A 20,162-nucleotide genomic window follows, 5' to 3' on the forward strand; every position below is an offset into this window, starting at 1 on the left:
GAAGTGGTTTTATTACAGCAGTGATTGTGGTACATAGCCAGATAATAGAGACAGGTTGATCATATGAACAGAACATACTATAAATGAGACTCAAACTAATTACAACACAGTAAAAACAAAACTACATCAACTGTTGGGAAACAAAAACAAATGTAAACCCTTGCTGATTATTTGAGTTACTGGTTTCTGATTTACAATTAAAGCGTTAACAAAGCACAGACTGAGTGAGCACAGCCATTGAAAAGGGGCGACACAGGAAACCCTGTAAGGGCTGTGCTCTCACTGCAGCTCAGTGAGCCTCAAACAGAGCTGCGTCTCCTCAAGGAATGTGACAAATACAAAAACATTGGGGAAATATATGTTGTTTTAAACGTAGTTAAGAATCAAAGGTTTTCTACAGCTCTCAGAGGAAGAGAAATGAGCAGTGCCACTGCAGTCTACGCTGCTGCCGGCCGTAAACTGAGGGACAGTGAAAGTGGCCTGCACCTTGTCATTAGTTTTGATTTGTTTCCTGTTAGTATTCTTCCAACCAACCTTTGACCTGTATGACTTTATGTATTTAAGTCCATTATATTGATGTTAATGCAGTGTAATTAATATAAACTTTCCAACATGTAAACATGGCTAAATGTACAGTTTTAAATCCTGCCAATAAAGCCATTTGAATTTAATGGCAAGAGAAAAGTCAAAAAGACAGACAGACATCACACAACATTTGGCGGTTGGCATACAAATATACATATACTGTGTATGCTTTGCTCCTGTAGTTTAGCCTCCACATCATAACTGCAGTGGCCGCATAGTTCCCCCAACTGGTCAGAGAGGAACACTGCACACTTCAGCTCCTCTGAGCTCATGCAGAGTACAAACAAACAATGTTGAAAAAATGCAAAAGCAAATAAGTCAATAAACTCTCAAAATGACAGAACCCCATTACATTAGAAACATAGAAAAAATAACAATTATTAGATAACAGAGTATTAATCCATATTGTGAAAAGCAACATTTAAAGTAACAGGCAGGATGGTCTCCATGGCAATGAAAGCCATTTTGTTTAAAAAAAGACTGCGACTCCCTGTGTAAAATACAAAGCATTCAGTTATTCATTACAGACATGTTTATGATGATAAGAAGTCAGATGACACAAATCATCGCTACATGTGTGTGTGTTTCAGACTGGAACACACTGAATATTATGACTCAGATTTCTTATTTTTATTTCCCTGTATTATAGGATTAATAAGATGTGCTTGAATGTGTGGAGATAGAATGCAGCCAACATAACATGTTGTTCCCTTTTTGCAGATGTTTCCTTTTTTCCACTTGTTGGTTGGATCAGAGAGGCTACAAGAGACGCTCTTAAATGGTGGTGGTGGCCTAATGGCCTAGTGGTACGCCTTCCAAACAAAACACCAGTGTACTCCTGAGCAAGGCACTTAACCCTGAGTTGCTCCATGGAGACTGTCCCTGTACTTAGTATGTATGTCGGCGTTCTGGAGTTGATCCTGATCAGTGCGTGAGGTTCTTACAAGACCACGTGGCTGTAAAAATGCACAGTCACCCCTGGCCTTAGTGAAGGACAGCGCTCTGATCAAACAACTAAAACATGTTTATATTTTAGTAAAAAGCTAAACAAAACACGATATCGTCCAAAGATGGCGGCGCTGTCGCTATCAGAAGGAATGAGTGAGTTAATGTCAACGGTCCATCATCGTCATCTTTCTTTGGATGTTTCCTAAAGAATATCAGCACAACGTCCAGACTTTTAGCTGCTCCTCTCAAGCTAGTGTTTAGGTGAACAAGTTCATCTAACGTAGTTTCTTAATGATCAGCTGCAGTGTTGCCAGATGGGGAATAGAAACAGTCTAAAAATCATTGTATTGAGGAAAGGTATCATACGTGAGTCATAACCATGAAAACAAATCAATGTAAATGTGTTATTTTACAAAACAGAGTTAAATTAGTCTTTGAGACGCCTTTCTACCCATATTGCTTTTCTCTACTGTTATGTCACATGGACGAAGCATTGTAGCGCTCTCTCTCTCTTGCAAACTCGATCTAACTACGATCCAGTGTTGCCAAGTCCTCAGTGATGGAAGTAGCTATTGGCTGTCCAAAAAGCCGCTAGCAGTCGCTAAATGACGCCATCGCCAATTTGCATAATTGACCATTTGCATGTAATTGTAATGGACGCTGTAGGAGAGAGGAATAACGTCGTGGGAGAGACAAAAAGTGTGTAAAAAAACACCCTAAATATGTTTAGAATTATTTTCTTCTGTTGATTCTTGTTTTGTTTTTTTGTGGGGTTTTTTCCATTGAAATAGGCCATCACTTGTCAAAATAAAAAGTTGCTAGATTTGTCCCTAGTCGCTTTTGACAAAAAAAATCACCAACACATTTGGAAAGTTGCCAGATTTAGCTTACATCAGGCGTGATTGGCTGGAAAGAAGTCACCTAATGAGAAGCGTAAACACAGACATAGAATATTGTTTTAATAACCGGAAATACATTGAAATTAAACGGAACAAAATAAAACCTACTAATATTTGTAAGCGTCACAAATTGATCTCAGGCTACATTGTACAGAGGGCAAAATGATCGTGCAAATATAATAATTATAATTTATCTGGCAACGCTGGGTAGATGTACAGTGCCCTCCAAAGTTATTGGCACCCCTTTTGTAAAAAGGAGCAAAACGGGCTATAAAATGTCTTTCATCGTTTATCGTCTTGGCCTTTCATTCAAAATATTCTCAAAAACCTGACCTTTTCACTGAAGTAAAATTATTGAAAGAAAAAAAAAAGTTGACTTTAAATAAATATTTTTTTTTCCAAAACATGTGTGCCACAATTATTGGCACCCCTAGAAAATCCTATGATAAAAATCTAACTGAAGTATATTTCCATATTTCATATCTTACATCTTTAGGTTCACCTGTTTGATTAGGAACTCTTAAGTGGTCAACCATGACTTCCTGTTTCACTGGGGTATTAATATGAGGTGACACAGGCCAACATTCTCTTTTTCATCCTTCACTATGGGAAAGACCCGAGAACACAGTGAAAATCTTGAAACAGTTGAAAATGCCCATTTCCACTATCAGGGCAATAATAAAGAAGTTTAAAGCAACAGGAGATGTTAAGAATCAGCCTGGAAGAGGACGTGTGTGTATATTGACGCCACACACCGTGAGGAGAATCTCCAAGGATCACAGCTGGAGAATTGCAGAGCTTAGTTGAGTCTTGGAGTCAGAAAGTCTCCAAAACGACCATCAGACGCCACCGACATCAACACAAGTTGTTTGGGAGGGTTGCCAGAAAAAAGCCATTGCTGTCAATTAACAACAAACTAAAGCGCCTACAGTTTGCCAAATGTTACTGGGACTTTGATTGGGACGGGGTTAAATGGTCAGATGAGACCAAAATAGAGCTTTTTGGCAACAAACATCAAAGATGGGTTTGGCGTAGACAGAAAGATAGCCTTACAGAAAAGCTCCTCATACACACTGTGAAGTAAGGTGGTGGATCTTAGATGTTGTGGGGCTGTTTTTCTTTCAAAGGCCCTGGACATCCTGTTAGGATACATGGTATCATGGATTCTATCAAATACCAGCAGATATTAAATGAAAACCTAACAGCCTCTGCCCGGAAGCTTACAATGGGCTATGGTTGGACCTTCCAGCAGGACAATGATCCAAAGCACACCTCAAAATCTACACAACAATGGTTTACTGACCACAGCATAAAGGTTTTGCTATGGCCATCACAGTCCCCGGACCTAAATCCTATAGAAATTTTGTGGGATGAGCAGAAGAGGAGAGTCCACAAGCGTCAACCTCTGAATCTGAAGGATCTGGAGATTGTTTGTGGAAGAAGTGTCTCAGATCCCGTGCCATGTGTTCACCAACCTCATCAGGCATCACAGGAGAAGACTCAGAGCTGTCATCCGGACAAAAGGAGGCTGCACAAAATATTAAATGAAGGAGTGCCAATAATTGTGGCACACATGTTTTGGAGAAAAATATTTATTTAAAGTCAACTTTTTTTCAATAATTTTACTTCAGTGAAAAGGTCAGATTTGTGTGAATATTTTGAGGCCAAGACGATAAACGATAAAAGACATTTTACAGCCTGTTTTGCTCCTCTTTACTAAAGGGGAACCAATAACTTTGGAGGGCACTGTATGTCTGTTGTATTATGGCAGAGCAGCTTGGGTTACAGATAAGAACCCTTTGTTACACATACAACTACATGATATAATGAAAAGAATAACCACCCTGAAAGTCTGGGATAATATATGATTCTTTAATTTGTTCGGGAAGTTAAGAGAACACAGATACTTTTCCATTTTGGTAAGAATACATCAATATTTTGTTACTCGGTCTGTCCTGTGGGATTCCCAGATTCAACCGCATTCTTCACACAAAAGGAAGGTAAGCTTTGATCACAGCCCCAATTGGTCCAACCATCTGTGAAGACAGAAGGAGAGAGAGTTACTGAAGTTGAAAAGTAGGTTTTCTTTTTTGCAAAAATTGTGTTTGATCATAAAACAAGTCCTTATTTCTCTCAACACCATAAACCAACAGTTTAAGTGCTTTAAACTGAAATGTGATTGAAAAAATGAGCAGGATTTGATTTGATTGGATGAAACTGAGATTGTTTTGAGAAACCACCAAGTGTGTAAGTGTGTTTCTTACCGGTGTTTAATGTTGCAAGGCATGGGTAGGTACTGTCCGGAGACATCTGAGTAAAAAATCCCTCATAAAACGAAGAACCATCGAGCCACATCCACTGGTCCTGGAGAGGGACAGTGAAATATTATCTTTCAACAAGACCTTTAAATAAGATGATCCAGATAACATTTGGTGTAGTGGGGGAGTTTCCTTTGATACTAGCAACATAAGTAACGTCTTTTAAAATCATACACATATTGGATTTTCGATCAAATAATTTAATACTTAAAGGATTATTTTAAATGTCTGGAAACAGGCTTATTTGTTTTCTTGCTGAGAGTGACATAAGAAGGTTTGACACACAACATACAACATACAGTGGCTGTGAGAGCTCAGTGCGCTGCAAATACAGAAAACACAACCAAATACAGGAATGTGCTGCAAGGAGCACACGACGACAAAACTGTTTCCAGGGGACACTAAAAAGTGATGCACAGAGCTGATATGAATCATGGGTTAAAAGTTGCATACTAACATCCTAATTATACCAATTATTACATAAAATTGAGTATGTAGTGTGTTCCAACTGCATAGTAGGCGATGTAGATTTTTGAAGAAATATCCGGATGTGTACTCGATCAGCAATAATTTCTAAGTATGAGACGTGAGCTTACTGGACATACTCAACAAAAAATAATTGCCTTAAAATATTACTGAAGAAATATTAATTAGTGGAATAAGTAATGTTGATTTACATTTGTAATAAATCATTTTTCAATGCGAGGACCAGTAATTCCGTGATGGAGATGTGATGTAAGAAAGACGTATTGCTTGAGTTTACTTCAGAGTGAACATTCTTCTGATACTTAATCACTAGTTTAGTCGGCAGTGTGCAGTACGCACAGATTGAGAATGTAGTATGCAGTGCGTCATCATGGGATTTCAAACACAGTCCTTGCATTGGCTTTTTACTTATTATTAGTCAGCCAATTCAAATAATGTAACGAAATACACGCATTTCTTTTCGGGGTTTCTGTGTTTTTGACTTTGCGTCCCTTGTATATTTTTTTGGCTTTCTGCAGCACGTTTCAGGAGCTGCAGAACGTTTCAGGAGCTGCAGAACGTTTCTGGAGCTGCAGAACATTTCTGGAGCTGCAGAACGTTTCTGGAGCTGCCGCACGTTTCAGGAGCTGCAGAACGTTTCAGGAGCTGCAGTATGTTTCAGGAGCTGCAGAACGTTTCAGGAGCTGCAGTATGTTTCAGGAGCTGCAGTACGTTTCAGGAGCTGCAGAACGTTTCTGGAGCTGCCGCACGTTTCAGGAGCTGCAGAACGTTTCAGGAGCTGCAGTATGTTTCAGGAGCTGCAGTAACGTTTCAGGAGCTGCAGAACGTTGCAGAACGTTTCAGGAGCTGCAGAACGTTTCAGGAGCTGCAGTACGTTTCAGGAGCTGCAGTACGTTTCAGGAGCTGCAGAACGTTTCAGGAGCTGCAGAACGTTTCAGGAGCTGCAGAACGTTTCAGGAGCTGCAGAACGTTTCAGGAGCTGCAGTACGTTTCAGGAGCTGCAGAACGTTTCAGGAGCTGCAGAACGTTGCAGAACGTTTCAGGAGCTGCAGAACGTTTCAGGAGCTGCAGTACGTTTCAGGAGCTGCAGAACGTTTCTGGAGCTGCAGTACGTTTCAGGAGCTGCAGAACGTTTCTGGAGCTGCAGCACGTTTCAGGAGCTGCAGTACGTTTCAGGAGCTGCAGAACGTTTCTGGATCTGCAGAACGTTTCTGGAGCTGCAGAACGTTTCTGGAGCTGCAGCACGTTTCTCCTAATGGAATTGTTTTTGCGTCGTTGTAGCGTGTTTGCCCTTGTTGGCCTCGTAACACCGACTACAGGTGGAGCGTGTCATACACACACACACACTCACAAAAAGGTGAGAGCCTATTATCACTGCAATGTTCTACATTTTAAAAGTTAATTCCAAAACCAAAAGCAGTAAATGGCTGCAGCACAACCTGTTAATTGCATACCTATAGGGGTTTTAGGAGGCATATTTTTTAACTTTGGTGCCAGAAAGTGAACCCAAGGAAGACCATCTGGAAATATGTGCACACATCATAACTGATGTGTGTGTGTGTGTGTCTGTGTGTGTGTGTGTGTGTGTGTGTGTGTGTGTGTGTGTGTGTGTGTGTGTGTGTGTGTGTGTGTGTGTGTGTGTGTGTCTTGGGGAGTACTTTGAGCCCTTATGATAACGGTACATTAAGCACAGATATGAGAGTGGTATCAATTATGAAAACTCAGATACACCATCGCCCCCTAATACCCCTAGCTTTACATCTGATGTCTTCCAGAATTCAGAGGACCACAGCCATGTGGCTCAGGAGTCGTCCACTTTTCAGAAGGTTGATGGTTCGGCCCACATGTCTAAGTGTCCTTGGGAAAGAAAGTGAACCCAAGAAAGACCATCTGGAGGACCAATATCAACACAGAACATCGTAATGCTTAATGTATTGCTTTGTGATCTCACCTCAAAGTAGAATCCCCCCAGCCAGGTTGGAGATAATTCATTCCCAGCGTTGTTCTGGTAGAGGAATGAATACTCCTCAAGGCTGTGGACGGAGACCAGACTGGCCTCGAGACCAGCACAGTGAGCCTGGTGGAGAGGAAGAAGACAGAGAAGGATGAAGCGCAGAATAGAGCAGGAAATGGAGACAAAGAGGTGAAACCAATGCCAGGGAAGGGGTAGACACAATAAAGAGGGAGAGAGGGGAAAGTTGAAGACAAGGATGAATGAGGAAGGAGAGTGATGAGATGTGAGATTGTGGGAGGAGAAGAGAAATGGTGATAGTAGGGATAGTACTGCAAAAACTGACACACAGGGGCAGAGGAAGCAACAAAGACTACACTACATAATCATCTCATGTGAGGTGGATGTGTATACATCTTAAATGAAAGCTGAAAGTCTTTACTTCTTCAACTCATTGTTCTTGTTTCATGTGATATCTAAGTTGCAAGGACTCTTCAACAGTCTCTTAACTAATCCAGTCAGCTGATCATTGTCCTTCATCCAGCTAACTTGGTTCTTCGAAAATAACATAATGTTTGGGGTTCAACTTGAGTAAGTTGGTAAGCTTAAAAGTAGGTTGGTACTGATGCAGGTTTGAGCTTAAGGACATGTTACTCTGTGGACAGATCCACGTATATTTAAACCAGCTTTGAAGAACTGAAAAAGGTTTGTGTCAGATCATCTGTCCTGCTTGTTAATGTGAATATTATGACCGCAAATGACAATGTACCTGTTTATATTTGAGCTTGATTGAACATGTGACTGCATGTTAACCATATGAACACACATTAAGTGCAGTTATATTGTATTTACATCAGCTTCAGGCCAGCTCAGAGTCTCCAAGTTGTTGTAGTAACAGCGGCCTTTGAACCCCACCCAGCCTTCAGGACACAACATGGCTTGTGCTGTGAAAATCAAACAAAAAGGAAATTAAACATGTTTTACATTTTACAATCATCCTGTGGTTTCAAATCAGCGTCATGACCTTTTCACCTATGATAGCTTGTCTTTCTTTTCCTTCTCTACTGCTGGTGGCTACTTCTCTGCAGATGTGTTACAAAAAGCCTCCCATAGCAGAGAGAACTCACATACTTCATTTACTTGATGTGATTTAATACAATTGTCCATTAGAGCCAGAAGCCAAAGAGCTGAACTGAGCACATGTGTGAGTGGAATCTCAAAGTAAATAGTTTCAGGCTGTTGTGATAACTAACAGAACTTTCAGGGCATTAAATCTCGTCACTGTCATGAATACCTTGGCAAAGTAAGGACACACGTGTGTTTAACGGTAGTTTGTAAAAAGTACAATGTACATGTAAGCTTCAGTCTTATTCTAACTGTATCTTCTTTTACATTGGAACTTCACTATTAATCTTCCTTTTATGTTTTTCTGTCATGCAAAGGAATAAATTGACTTACAAACATTGGAGTTCTTCACACAGATGGAGGAATAGCCAACAGCGTTGCATGGGGAATTGCTCCATGCCTCTGTGGCGAAGAGAAGATTAGAAAAAGGCCACGTGAATAATGGAGCAGAGCGTTATGTAACTGTGCAGATAAAAGATGCCTGAACTCACACAAAGCTTTGATTTCTCCTCCATGTTTAAGTCCATGTGTGTGATGAGCTTAATCATTCCCAGAGTCACTATTGGAGCATTCCATCAGAAATCAATTACTTTCTAACCAACCAAACCCCCTATGTTTTATTTCCTACTTGTTAACCTTATGAGAGAGCGTTCGAACGGTTTGACCAGCCAGAGTGACCTTCAAAGTTGACCCATATTGGACGACTACTCCTCCTAAAGCCACAGATATCTTCTTCAAATATAAATGGAAATACAAGCAGTATGGTCCTCTGATTATCAGAAGGCTAACAAAACAAGTTTATCCACAATTTCAGTACTTAAATAAATAATGCAAAAATAATTTGTATCCATAATTAGCAAGCATGTGTAAATTCAGATTATTTTTTTCCTTTTCTAATAAGTTATAGTTGAGACATTTCTTTACATCTCTTGAAGTTGTTCATGTTGTGGCTGCTATCACTTCTGAGTATACGGCAGGAAGGTCTCACAAATGAATCCTTAATGTTGTCTATGATTTGCTGATTCACCTCAAATATTATTTACATTTTTTACATCATCACGACTGAAAAACTGAACATTTAAAGGATATTACATAATAAGAAAGCCCAACTTAGCAAAAAGGTGTAGTGCGAAGGTGTGATGATCTCTGGTCCTGATGAAGCTTTGCTCATCTCATTTGAAGTCGGCCGGCATGTTCTGTCTGTTGCTGCGTTCCATATCTTGCAAAGGCATGTTGTACAGTTCCTTAGGTATGGAAGCAGAGTGGAACTTCTTTGCTCATGGCAAAGGACCATGTGATTGCATCGGGGGAACAATAAAACATCTGGCAACTATAGATAGTTTACAACGCCCATTTCAGGACCAACTACAGACTCAACATCAATTGTACGGACGTCCAATTTGTTGTTCTGATTAAACAAAACATGTTCAAAACTCTCTCATATAGGTTAACATGTGGGCAAAAGTGTGTTCAAATCAAAACGGGTGAGGTACGAAGGTTTCTGATGGATTCTGCTTTCTACTGGCACTCACTGCTGTAGTCAGTAAGACTTATACACTATATTATTAGGGTCCCTAGACCTTCATGTGTGTGTGTGTGTGTGTGTGTGTGTGTGTGTGTGTGTGTGTGTGTGTGTGTGTGTGTGTGTGTGTGTGTTTTCTTACCATAAGTATTGAGCATTAGGCAGGGGTTGCTGCTGTCCTGGGATTGGCTGCTCCAGGTGTTGCTGTAGAACCAGGAACCATCAATCCATAACCACTGGTCCTGGAGGGGAAGCACAATATGATCATCATTGCATTGTAGCACAGTGGAGTCTAGTTTAAAATAACAATCAAAAACATCATATCATTAATTAAACAGTAAAAACACACAAAGGGGAAACCCTTTTTCAACTTTACGTCCTGGTGTTAAACTTCTCTTTGTTTCCTGTGTTAGCAAATAACAATAATCCCACAAACGTGTCCCTCGTGCCTTTGTTTATGTGTGGTGCTGCAGATTACTACCACAGTTAGCTAATAACATTTCTTTGTGATATGCTTTATACCTGTAGGTAGAAACCACCCAGCCAAACGTTTTGATTTCCATTATATTTGGTGAGTCGTTGGAGGAAACCGTACTCCTGAGCGCTGTGGACGGAGACCAACATGGACTCAAGCACGGCACAGTTTGACTGGTGGAGGAGAAGAGGACAGAGGGCCAAAAAACAGACATTAAAGTGGCCAATAATTTAATGACATTTTCACAACATGACATTTGTTTACAATTTCTGAACCATTTGAGTTTTGTCTTTTTGGAAAATTCAAACAATGTATCGTCCTCGCATTCAGGAAACAAACTTTTACCTCACCCTTTAAATTATATTAAGGCTTAACGTTACACGTTATTAGAGGCGTGGCCACTTTGAGTGACAGGTGGGGTCACTAGCAACTTGCTGTCTGCTGGGCCAGCCTCAACTATACCTACAAAGTCCATGTTTGGATTAGCTGAATATTAGACAGTGGCTGGGCAAAGTTAGTTAACGGGCTCACCTGGGCGCATGGGGCACTTACAGGATGGGATCACAAAGAATACATTATGATACATTACAGATGACCATGTCATGACAACAATGGCCAGCACTGACACTTTGTGAGTCCTGAGGAGAGTTTACCTCAAACATATTGCCTGTTACTTACGGAATGTTAAATATGAGCTCATCAGCTCAACAATACAAAGAACAGATGATGACTCAAAGTTCATTCACATTTTTTGGACGTGAAGTTTAGACTCTGCATTTAGTGTTAAGAGCAGTGAGCAGCTACTACACACCACCTGGGGAGCAGTGTGGGGGTCCGGTGCCTTGCTCAAGGATAATGGAAAATAAGTAGTATTTGCCATAGCAGAAATAAATGCAGATAATAATAGCCATGATTAACCATGATGTTTTATACAGAGAGTGTTTGTTGCTGTAGTCTTGTGTTTACCTGAGCCTGAGGCCAGGTCATGCTGTAATCCACAAAGTAGTAGCATTGTCCCAGGAACACCACCCATCCATCAGGACACATCATCTGGCTCGGTGAGGGAGGAGCTTGTGTAGCAGGGTTTGGTGTTTGATTTGTTGTTGATGGAGAAATATTGGGAGTTGATGTGACTGTCGGGTACGGTGAACTTGGAAGAGTGGTGAATGTGGCAGTAGTGTCGTTGTAAAGCCCTGTAACTGTCACAGGGCTGACGGTAGTAACGGTTGTTGTTGTTGTTGTTGATGAAGGAGAAATATTGGGAGTTGATGTGACTGTAGGGTACGGTGAACTTGGACGAGTGGTGAATGTGGCAGTAGTGTCGTTGTAAAGCCCTGTAACTGTCACAGGGCTGACGGTAGTAACGGTTGTTGTGTTGATGAAGGAGAAATATTGGGAGTTGATGTGACTGTAGGGTACGGTGAACTTGGACGAGTGGTGAATGTGGCAGTAGTGTCGTTGTAAAGCCCTGTAACTGTCACAAGGCTGACGGTAGTAACGGTTGTTGTTGTGTTGTTGATGAAGGAGAAATATTGGGAGTTGATGTGACTGTAGGGTATGGTGAACTTGGACGAGTGGTGAATGTGGCAGTAGTGTCGTTGTAAAGCCCTGTAACTGTCACAGGGCTGACGGTAGTAACGGTTGTTGTTGTTGTTGATGAAGGAGAAATATTGGGAGTTAATGTGACTGTAGGGTACGGTGAACTTGGACGAGTGGTGAATGTGGCAGTAGTGTCGTTGTAAAGCCCTGTAACCGTCACAGGGCCGACAGTTGTAACAGTGACAGCCTCTACAGAAGGAGGCACTGTGAAGAAAACAATCAAACCCTGTATTATAAAAAAACAAGGTCATCATGTAAAAACCTCAAAATCTTATCTGCCACAAATCAACATGCCTTTTAGCGGATTAAAAGATAAATGTAACCAATATTAGTATAGTTAAGTTAACATTAGCACCATCCGGCTCTGAAAAGTACAAAAATGTTACTAACTTTAACTTTCATGGACTGGAAACACAGTGTGAAAGAGTTAAAGTTCTAAAATGAAATCACGGACAACCTCCGACTGGACAACGCTGTCGTTGTCACCTGTCAATCACAAGGTAGCCACACATTAAGCATACTCTGCTTTATCGTCTATTTTACTCTAAATGGGACCATAATTTATTAAAATGATGAATCATGCTACTAATAATAATAATAATAATAATAATAATAATAATAATAATAATAAATTGTATTTATGAGTGCACTTTTCATTTGAATAAATAAAACCCAAAGTGCTATATAATGCTGTATTGAAGAAGACTTGAAACTAGAGATTGAGAGCATAAACTGATTAGGAAAATGTTTACTGACGTAATAAATCAAGTGAGAAGTCGGGACATTTTCTCATAGACTTCTATACAAATGGACTTCTTTTTGTAACCAGAGGAGTCGCCCCCTGCTGGATATTAAAGAGAAAGCAAGTTTAAGGCTATTCGCTTCACCTTTCAGACCCGGTGGTTGCTGCTTGGTTTAGCAGAGACTGCACGTGTACAAGCAGAAGAACAAGACATTAAGTTGAGAATCTTATTTAATTCACATGCTGTATGTGAAGCTTTTTTGCTGGATATTAATAATGTAAATCAGGGGTGGGAAACCTCCAGCCTACGGCCCCCGAGACCATTTGATCTGGCCCTCGAAGTCATTCATAAACACATGCAAAAATATCCACGAAAAAAAAAAAGAAGAGAAATCTAGACAACAATAGTATAAAACCGCCGACCGACTGGCCAAGGTCAGGGTCCTTGAACACAACACGAGCGGAACGTGTCGGAACGTGTTTATTGACATGGTCACGTCATGTCAATAAACTTCAATATTAAACAAGATGGTCGTTGACATCAGTGAACGCAGCATGGCGAGTGTAAAACAGAGAAAGGTGGATGCGGAATGTCGAACTTTCCAGGAGAAATGGACGAACGATTATTTATGTGTGGAAGTAAAAGGCCAGTGTGTCTAGTTTGTGCAGACACGCTTGCGGTGATGAAAAATAATCTTTAGCATCATTACAGCACGAAACATGCCAAACTGCACGAGCTGAAAGGACGAGTGCGTTTGGATAAAGATAACGCTCTTCGGCGGAGTTTGGCCCAACAAGCAGCTCTCTCCAGAGTAGAACATACAAACATGGAAAGATAGAGAGGTAGACCACCACACCAAGAACAGACTGTTCCACCACTGCTGTGCAATTATCACTGCCATGTGCAATATTCACTTTATTTTCTATCAACCACTTGGTACTTATATTATTTTTTTATTCTATTTAATTATCGTTTACTGCCTTTTTACTGCATATGTTCTTTTGCTGTAACAAGATAAATGTCTCCGTTGTGGGACGAATAAAGAATTGTTGATTTCTGATAAAACAGAAAGATACATCATAAAAGAAAAATGAAATGAAAGGGCTGCGTCTTAACATTTTGAAGAGGTTATGAGTTCAATAATTAGTATGGCCCTCGAAGGAATATTGAAATAAAATGGCCCTTGATAGGAAAAGGTTCCCCACCCCTGATGTAAATAATGCAAGGGGGGGATCATTTCTTAGTGACAGATCCGATATGAGTAAAATCTCCTCAATCACTTACATTGGCTTATCCACAGTGGTTTATTACAGGGATTTTATTTTCTTTATTCATAAGAAATTAAAAATAATAATTTGCTACTGTGCAGATAAGAAGGTGGAACAAGACATGAATGTAAGGTCACTGTGTGTTTGTAACCATGTGCTGCTGTTGCATTAATGTGACCAGTGAGTTCCAATTTACGTACCTGATGCAGCCCTGACAGAGAAGACAACACCCAGGAGGACACAGAGGACAGGTGATGTCTTCATGGTGATGAATGACGTGTTCCTGCCAATAAAGTAAAAGTTCAACTCTCAGCACTTAAAATTCACTTCAACCCTCATTATGGTTCTGATGAGTCCAAGAAGGCAGCAACAAAGCTTACCTGGTTCTGGTGAAGGAGAGATGGTCTTCGGCAGGGAGATCTCAAACTGTTCTGGGCTTTATAGTCCCACATCACGTTAACACGTTCCCATTTGATGTGTACTTAACATGCATGTGATAAACTAATCAGCACGTCTGCATTCAGATCTCAATTTATCATTGTTTGTTCAAGTAGTTCCCAGAAGCTGTTGGAAACTAAATGCATTTCAGTGTTGATTGCATCACTTTAAATGCTGTATTTTGTTCCAGGAAGTTAAACAGCCAGGGAAGAAACCCAAACCTGGGATTTGAGATGAATAATAGATGAGCACCAATGACAAAACATTAGAGGGTTGCATGAAGTGTTTTAGGATGACTTTTTGTTTCTAGGGGATGACGTTAGTCAGTAACCTAAAGTAGCACCTGCTGATTTTGGTTGATGGGAAATTAAATAAGAGGGCTGCTAATCAGTCAGTGAAGGTCACAAATAAAGTCAGGCAGCGTATCCTTGAAGCTGCTTATCCACCTGATGTTATTTACCGCATTTGCTGTATTTAATGTAGATACAATAGTGATTAATGAGTCTTGGAATAAACGTCAAATATTTCTTAAAATAACGTTGCCAATGAAAAGCCAAAAGTTTAAATCTGCAACAGCCGTTTAAAGCTGAACTAATCCATATTGTTTCTGTAAACCATAGATGAAATGATTGTGTAAATTGAAAGGTGTTGTACTTATGTGGCTCTGCAGCTCACCTCCACAAAGGAGCACTTTATCTTTCAGTACATTGTTTTGGTGTTACGGCCTGCCACTTTACTGTTTTGGTTCAGTTTCACCACTCTGATCAGTGTTTAAAACTGCATTGATTGATGTTTGGGCCAGTTTGGGCCAGTGTAAACCAGCTGTAAACAAAGTACTGACATGGTATAACCTTTGAAATTGTTATGTTAAACTTATTTTATTCGGTTCAGTACTCCACAAACAAGAAAAAGAGTTCTGGCTATGTTCACCAGCTAATATCTTTACAAACTGTTTAGCCCTGTGTTTAAATATCTTTATTACCTCCCATAATGCATATAGCCTGCATTGACTAAATTTATGTTTACACTCAGTTTATTCATTAAGAGTTACTGTCCACCACCCGCTAGTTAAGGACATTCACAAGTTGCAAACGGATATATTCAGTTCCACGTTCAACAAAAACATGAGCAGGTTCATGTCCAACATTGCAGAGTTATGTGATCTGTTATTAATACAAATTTGTCTGACCGGCCTATAAAACATGTAGATCTCAATTGACACTGGGCTACAGGTGAATCACATGCACACACAAGCAGAGGGCCTTTCTTATTGATATTGAGCCTTTTCCTCTCCTCTCCTCTCCTCACTCCTCCGGCTTCTGACCCGGAAATCGATCTTGAAGGACTTTTCAATTCCTGAAATGCATCTGGAGGAGCGAGGAGGCTTGCCGGAGGAGCTATGAGCGAGGAAACACTGGTGTATCCTATATGGAAGTGTTTTCGGCACCGTAGTGTTTACATACTTTCTATTTCTTTTTTTTCCAACACAACATAATTTCTGTCAAATGTTGTATTTGTACTATGTTGTTTATCCTGTACACACGACATCTATTGCACGTCTGTCCGTCCTGGGAGAGGGATCCCTCCTCAGTTGCTCTCCCTGAGGTTTCTTCCATTTTTTCCCCTTTAATTTTGGGGTTTCTTTTAGGAAGTTTTTCCTTGTGCGATGCGAGGGTCTAAGGACAGAGGATGTCGTAAACCTGTACAGTCTGTAAAGCACACTGAGACAAATGCATAATTTGTGATATTGGGCTATACAAATAAATTTGATTTGATTTGATTTGAAAAGAGCCGTGACACACAGCTGGATTCATTTCAAACCATGCAGCACTCTGCAAATGTAACTGTTGCTTTTGCATTCATAATTTCTAGTTTTTAATTATGATCAAACTTTCTGCCCTTCAGTAGACAGATGTGTATTTAAATACACATCTGTCCGGTCAGACAAATTTAAATACACATCTATCCCCCTAGAAAAATAGCAAAAACGATTGGCTGAGATACATGTGGCTTTTGCCTGCTGTTGTTTCAGCACAGCACTGTTTGTTTTGTGTGTGCGTGTGTGTGTGTGTGTGTGTGAATGAACCTGCTTGGCCATCTCACTCCAACAAAACGTTATATTAGTTAACTGTAGGATAGCCCGAAATGCCAAACTGATTTGCGAGTCAACGTTAACAGCCAGGCCACCAAACGTTAGCGCGAGAGGAGACGTTGGCAAAAAGAAGCCGAATCAAGACAATTATTTTAAGTGTAACGTGGCTATTAATATTTTGCATTTCAAACTTAATCTAAGAGTTTAGGTGGTTTAGAAATGCACAAGGTTTGTTTTAAATTACTTTTTGAGCTCAACCTTTACAATTATGTACCCTAACCCCAGAAATGAGCACACTAAAGGATGCCGACCCCACGGCTGGCCACCGGTACAGGCTGGGTCAACATTCATGCTCAAACACCAGCCTGAAAAGATTCTCCACCTTTGGGAGTAAAAGGTTTGAGTAGATGGAGCTCTAACGTTGCTCAATGTCTTGCGGACAGTCTCGTCTAACTGTTGAAAGATGGACTCTGCAGAGGCCAGACCCACGAGTGCAGGGCGCTCGGGTTGGAGAAAGCATATCACAAGCCTGTCGGCCATTCTTGTGACAGATCATGGAGGCCAGAACAGCCCCCCTGACCCATGAGGGAGAACCATTCCAGGCAATTGGTCGTTTCCATGGATGCAAAAAGATCGACATGGGCTATCCCCTTTCAAGCCTAGATTTGGGTCACTACACCCGGGTGTAACTGCCACTCTCCCAGGAGAAGCGATGGGGAAGGATTCTTAAACAGCTGAATTTCCAGGATGCCAGGTCATCAAATCCCACCTAAGGACTGCTTCAATATTGAGGATCCTTCAAATTCTACAGATGAATGAGTCCTTTGTTCAAAGGCTTTTGAATGATGCATGTGTGTATCCTCAGCGCTGCTAAAACACTCACAATCCAGTGTGCACATTGCATTTCCTGTCCTCAGTTATTTCACCTCACAGCAGAGAGCGAGCGCAGAAAATGGCATGAAGAGCCGGCGCAGTTTCACATAGTACTGCTGTAAATGTAGGCTTTAGTTTGACAAAAGTTGGTGTTTGCAGAAAGAGTGGAAAAAGACGGTTTTCAATGAGTTTAATTTAGTTTCTGTTGTGTTTGAATGAACTGTGTTATGATCAGTGAGGTAAAATAAGAAGAGCATATTAATTATATATTTTGTAAGTTAATAACTCAATAATTGTTTAAATCTCTAATAATAATCTGATTTTATTACTTATTCTCAATATAACCTTGTTGTTTTGAATCGGTTTATATTGTTGAGGAATACAAAATCAATATTCCTGCTAGAAGTTAAACACAAAAAAAACATCTGTTTCTTCTCACTAGTAGTGTTGCAATGTGTGTTCTCTGAATGCTAGGAAGGAGTCTGGCCTAGCCTCTGAACGTCCTGACTTGGAAGGAGTCTGGCCTACGAGGGAAATGAATCTTGACTTTGATAAAAATTCCCGTCCTTAGCAGGTCGCCTGCCCTGTGTTCTACACTCGGGGATGTGGACTGCCCTCAGAGAGGTCATTCGAGTCCACGCCCATGTCTGCTGCTCCCTTTTCACCTTGAACCAGCAGTGACTTCATCCACCCTGGTGATGTATACGGTACACTGCAGAGGGGCTGTCTCTTCTGCCCCCAGCACGTGCTGGTGATGTATGAATGGCAACAAACCCATGACAACAAGATGAATGCCCCACCACATTTATATGTTCTGATGACCAATGGCGTTCCGACATGCCTGTCAACGACCTCCCAGGGCAGCCTCATCATTGGGGCCTGCACCCCTGCCTGATCTCCTCTGTTGACCTCGCCCTCCTCTGGGGTTTGTGGCAGGTTTCTGACTATGGGCACAAAGACTCTGCGCCTGAGCCCCAGCAGGGCCCCCACCCACATGTCTCGGCCAGACAGGCTGCTGTGGTTTTTAAAGGGGCTCGAAACCACATTATTTTTCTCAAGGCCACCAGGAGGATAACCAAGGTGCTGCCCATACGAGCTGCACCTGCAGGGAGCATTGAACAAGAGTTTTAATTAATATTCTTGCAAGAAGGAGCTGAGTTTATACATACAAAAGATGATCAAACTCACACACAGGTTGTGATGCTGTCGTGCTGCTCAGAGGAGAGACTGTCCCCTCTGAGAGAGGGGACTAGAGATAGAGATAGATATATAGAGACATATATATAGAGAGGAGAGATAGATGGAGAGAAGTAGAGAGAGATGTAGGAGAGAGAGGAGATGAGAGAGGTAGTGAGAGAGACACAGAGAGAGAGAGAGAGAGAGGAAGAGAATAGACACAGAGAGAGAGAGAGAGAGAGAGAGAGAGAGAGAGAGAGGATAAGGGAGAGAGAGACAGAAGAGAGAGGTGAGAGAGAGAGACAGAGAGATGAGAGAGACAGAGAGACAGAGAGATATAAGAGAGAGATAGATACAGAGAGACAGAGAGGAGAGAGAGAGAGAGAGAGAGAGAGAGAGAGAGAGAGAGAGAGACACAGATAGAGATAGAGAAGAGAGAGAAGACACAGAAGAGAGATAGAGAGAGAGGAGAGCAGAGACAGAGAGGAGAGAGAGAGAGACAGAGCAGAGAGCTAGAGAAGGAGATAGAGACAGGAGAAGACAAGAGATAGAGACAGAGAGATAGACAGGAGATAGAGAGCTGAGAGACAGAGAGAGAGACAGAGAGAGAGAGGACAGATAGATAGAGATTAGAGACAGAGAGAGAGACAGAGAGAGAGAGAGAACAGAGGAGAGAGAGAGAGGAGAGAGGACAGAGAGATAGAAGAGAGAAGGATGAGAGACACAGAGAGAGAGAGAGAAATAGAGAGACAGAGGAATACAGGAGAGATAGAGGACAAGAGAGAGAGAGAGACAGAGGGAGAGAGAGAAGAGAGAGAGAGGACATAGAGAGAGACAGAGAGAGAGAGGACAGAGAAGATGAGAGGAGAGAGGACGAGAGAGACAGGAAGAGACAGAGGAGAGAGAGAGAATACAGAGAGATAGAAAGAGAGAGATAGATACATAGAGAGAGACAGAGGAGAGAGAGAGACAGGAGAGAGAGACAAGAGATGAGAGAGAAAGAGAGAGAGAGAGAGGAGGAGAGATGAGACAGAGAGAGAGAGAGAGAGAGGGAGAGAGAGGGAGATAGAGAGGGAGACAGAGAGAGAGAGAGAAGAGACCGAGAGAGAGAGAGGAGGACAGAGAGAGAGAAGAGAAGAGAGAGAGACAGAGAGAGAGATAAGAGAGAGAGACATAGAGAGAGATAGAGAGAGAGAGAGAGACAGAGAGAGAGATGGACAGAGAGAGAGACAGAGAGAGAGAGAGAGAGAGATGATGAGAGAGGAGAGAGAGCGAGCGAGAGAAGAAAGACGAGAGACAGATGAGCGAGGAGGAGAGAGAGAGGGGAGAGAGAGAGAGGGAGACAGAGAGAGAGGACAGAGAGAGAGACAGAGAGAGACAGAGAGAGAAAGCGAGAGAGAGACAGGAGAGAGACAGAGAAGACAGGAGAGAGACAGAGAGAGACAGGAGAGCGAGAGAGAGAGAGACAGATAGGAGAGAGGGAGACAGAGAGAGAGAGAGGGCGGAGAGAGAGAAAGAGAGAGAGAGAGACAGACCGACAGACAGACAGACAGACAGACAGAGAAGAGATAGAGCGATAGAGAGAGACAGACAGAGAGAGACAGAGCGAGAGACAGAGAGGAGAGAGAAGAGATACAGAGAGAGACAGAGAGAGAGAGAGAGCG

The 20,162-nt window shown here is 41.5% G+C and overlaps 2 protein-coding genes across 2 annotated transcripts; both read right to left on the minus strand.

Moving 5' to 3' along the window:
• Positions 1 to 4,330: 4,330 nt before the first annotated feature.
• On the minus strand, positions 4,331 to 11,371 carry LOC115013924 (snaclec 3-like). Its single transcript, XM_029440530.1, has 8 exons — positions 11,276 to 11,371; positions 10,357 to 10,482; positions 9,977 to 10,076; positions 8,646 to 8,714; positions 8,040 to 8,131; positions 7,188 to 7,313; positions 4,697 to 4,796; positions 4,331 to 4,468 (listed from the first exon to the last, which is right to left on the minus strand). Exons 1-8 carry the CDS (start codon positions 11,357 to 11,359, stop codon positions 4,374 to 4,376), a joined length of 792 nt encoding a protein of 263 aa, XP_029296390.1. The 5' UTR covers positions 11,360 to 11,371; the 3' UTR covers positions 4,331 to 4,373.
• A 281-nt stretch (positions 11,372 to 11,652) lies between these two features.
• Positions 11,653 to 14,393, minus strand: LOC115007973 (uncharacterized). Its single transcript, XM_029431164.1, has 3 exons — positions 14,300 to 14,393; positions 14,120 to 14,202; positions 11,653 to 12,112 (listed from the first exon to the last, which is right to left on the minus strand). Exons 1-3 carry the CDS (start codon positions 14,369 to 14,371, stop codon positions 11,653 to 11,655), a joined length of 615 nt encoding a protein of 204 aa, XP_029287024.1. The 5' UTR covers positions 14,372 to 14,393.
• Between the last annotated feature and the right edge of the window lie 5,769 nt (positions 14,394 to 20,162).

The sequence above is a fragment of the Cottoperca gobio genome, chromosome 1 (genome assembly GCF_900634415.1).
Source record: "Cottoperca gobio chromosome 1, fCotGob3.1, whole genome shotgun sequence".
NCBI lineage: Eukaryota > Metazoa > Chordata > Actinopteri > Perciformes > Bovichtidae > Cottoperca > Cottoperca gobio.

Bases quoted from the DNA above. Each gene is read 5' to 3' on its own strand.
- LOC115013924 (XM_029440530.1), bottom strand. From the start codon at position 11,359: ATGATGTGTCCTGATGGATGGGTGGTGTTCCTGGGACAATGCTACTAC. The intron at 8,132-8,645 runs GTAAGTCAATTT...TGATTTTCACAG, and splicing joins TGTGAAGAACTCCAATGTTT to CACAAGCCATGTTGTGTCCT. The intron at 7,314-8,039 runs GTAAATACAATA...CCTCTCCACCAG, and splicing joins TGAGCTGGCCTGAAGCTGAT to GCTCACTGTGCTGGTCTCGA.
- LOC115007973 (XM_029431164.1), bottom strand. From the start codon at position 14,371: ATGTGGGACTATAAAGCCCAGAACAGTTTGAGATCTCCCTGCCGAAGA. The intron at 14,203-14,299 runs GTAAGCTTTGTT...CTTTATTGGCAG, and splicing joins CTCTCCTTCACCAGAACCAG to GAACACGTCATTCATCACCA. The intron at 12,113-14,119 runs GTACGTAAATTG...TTTTCTTCACAG, and splicing joins CTCTGTCAGGGCTGCATCAG to TGCCTCCTTCTGTAGAGGCT.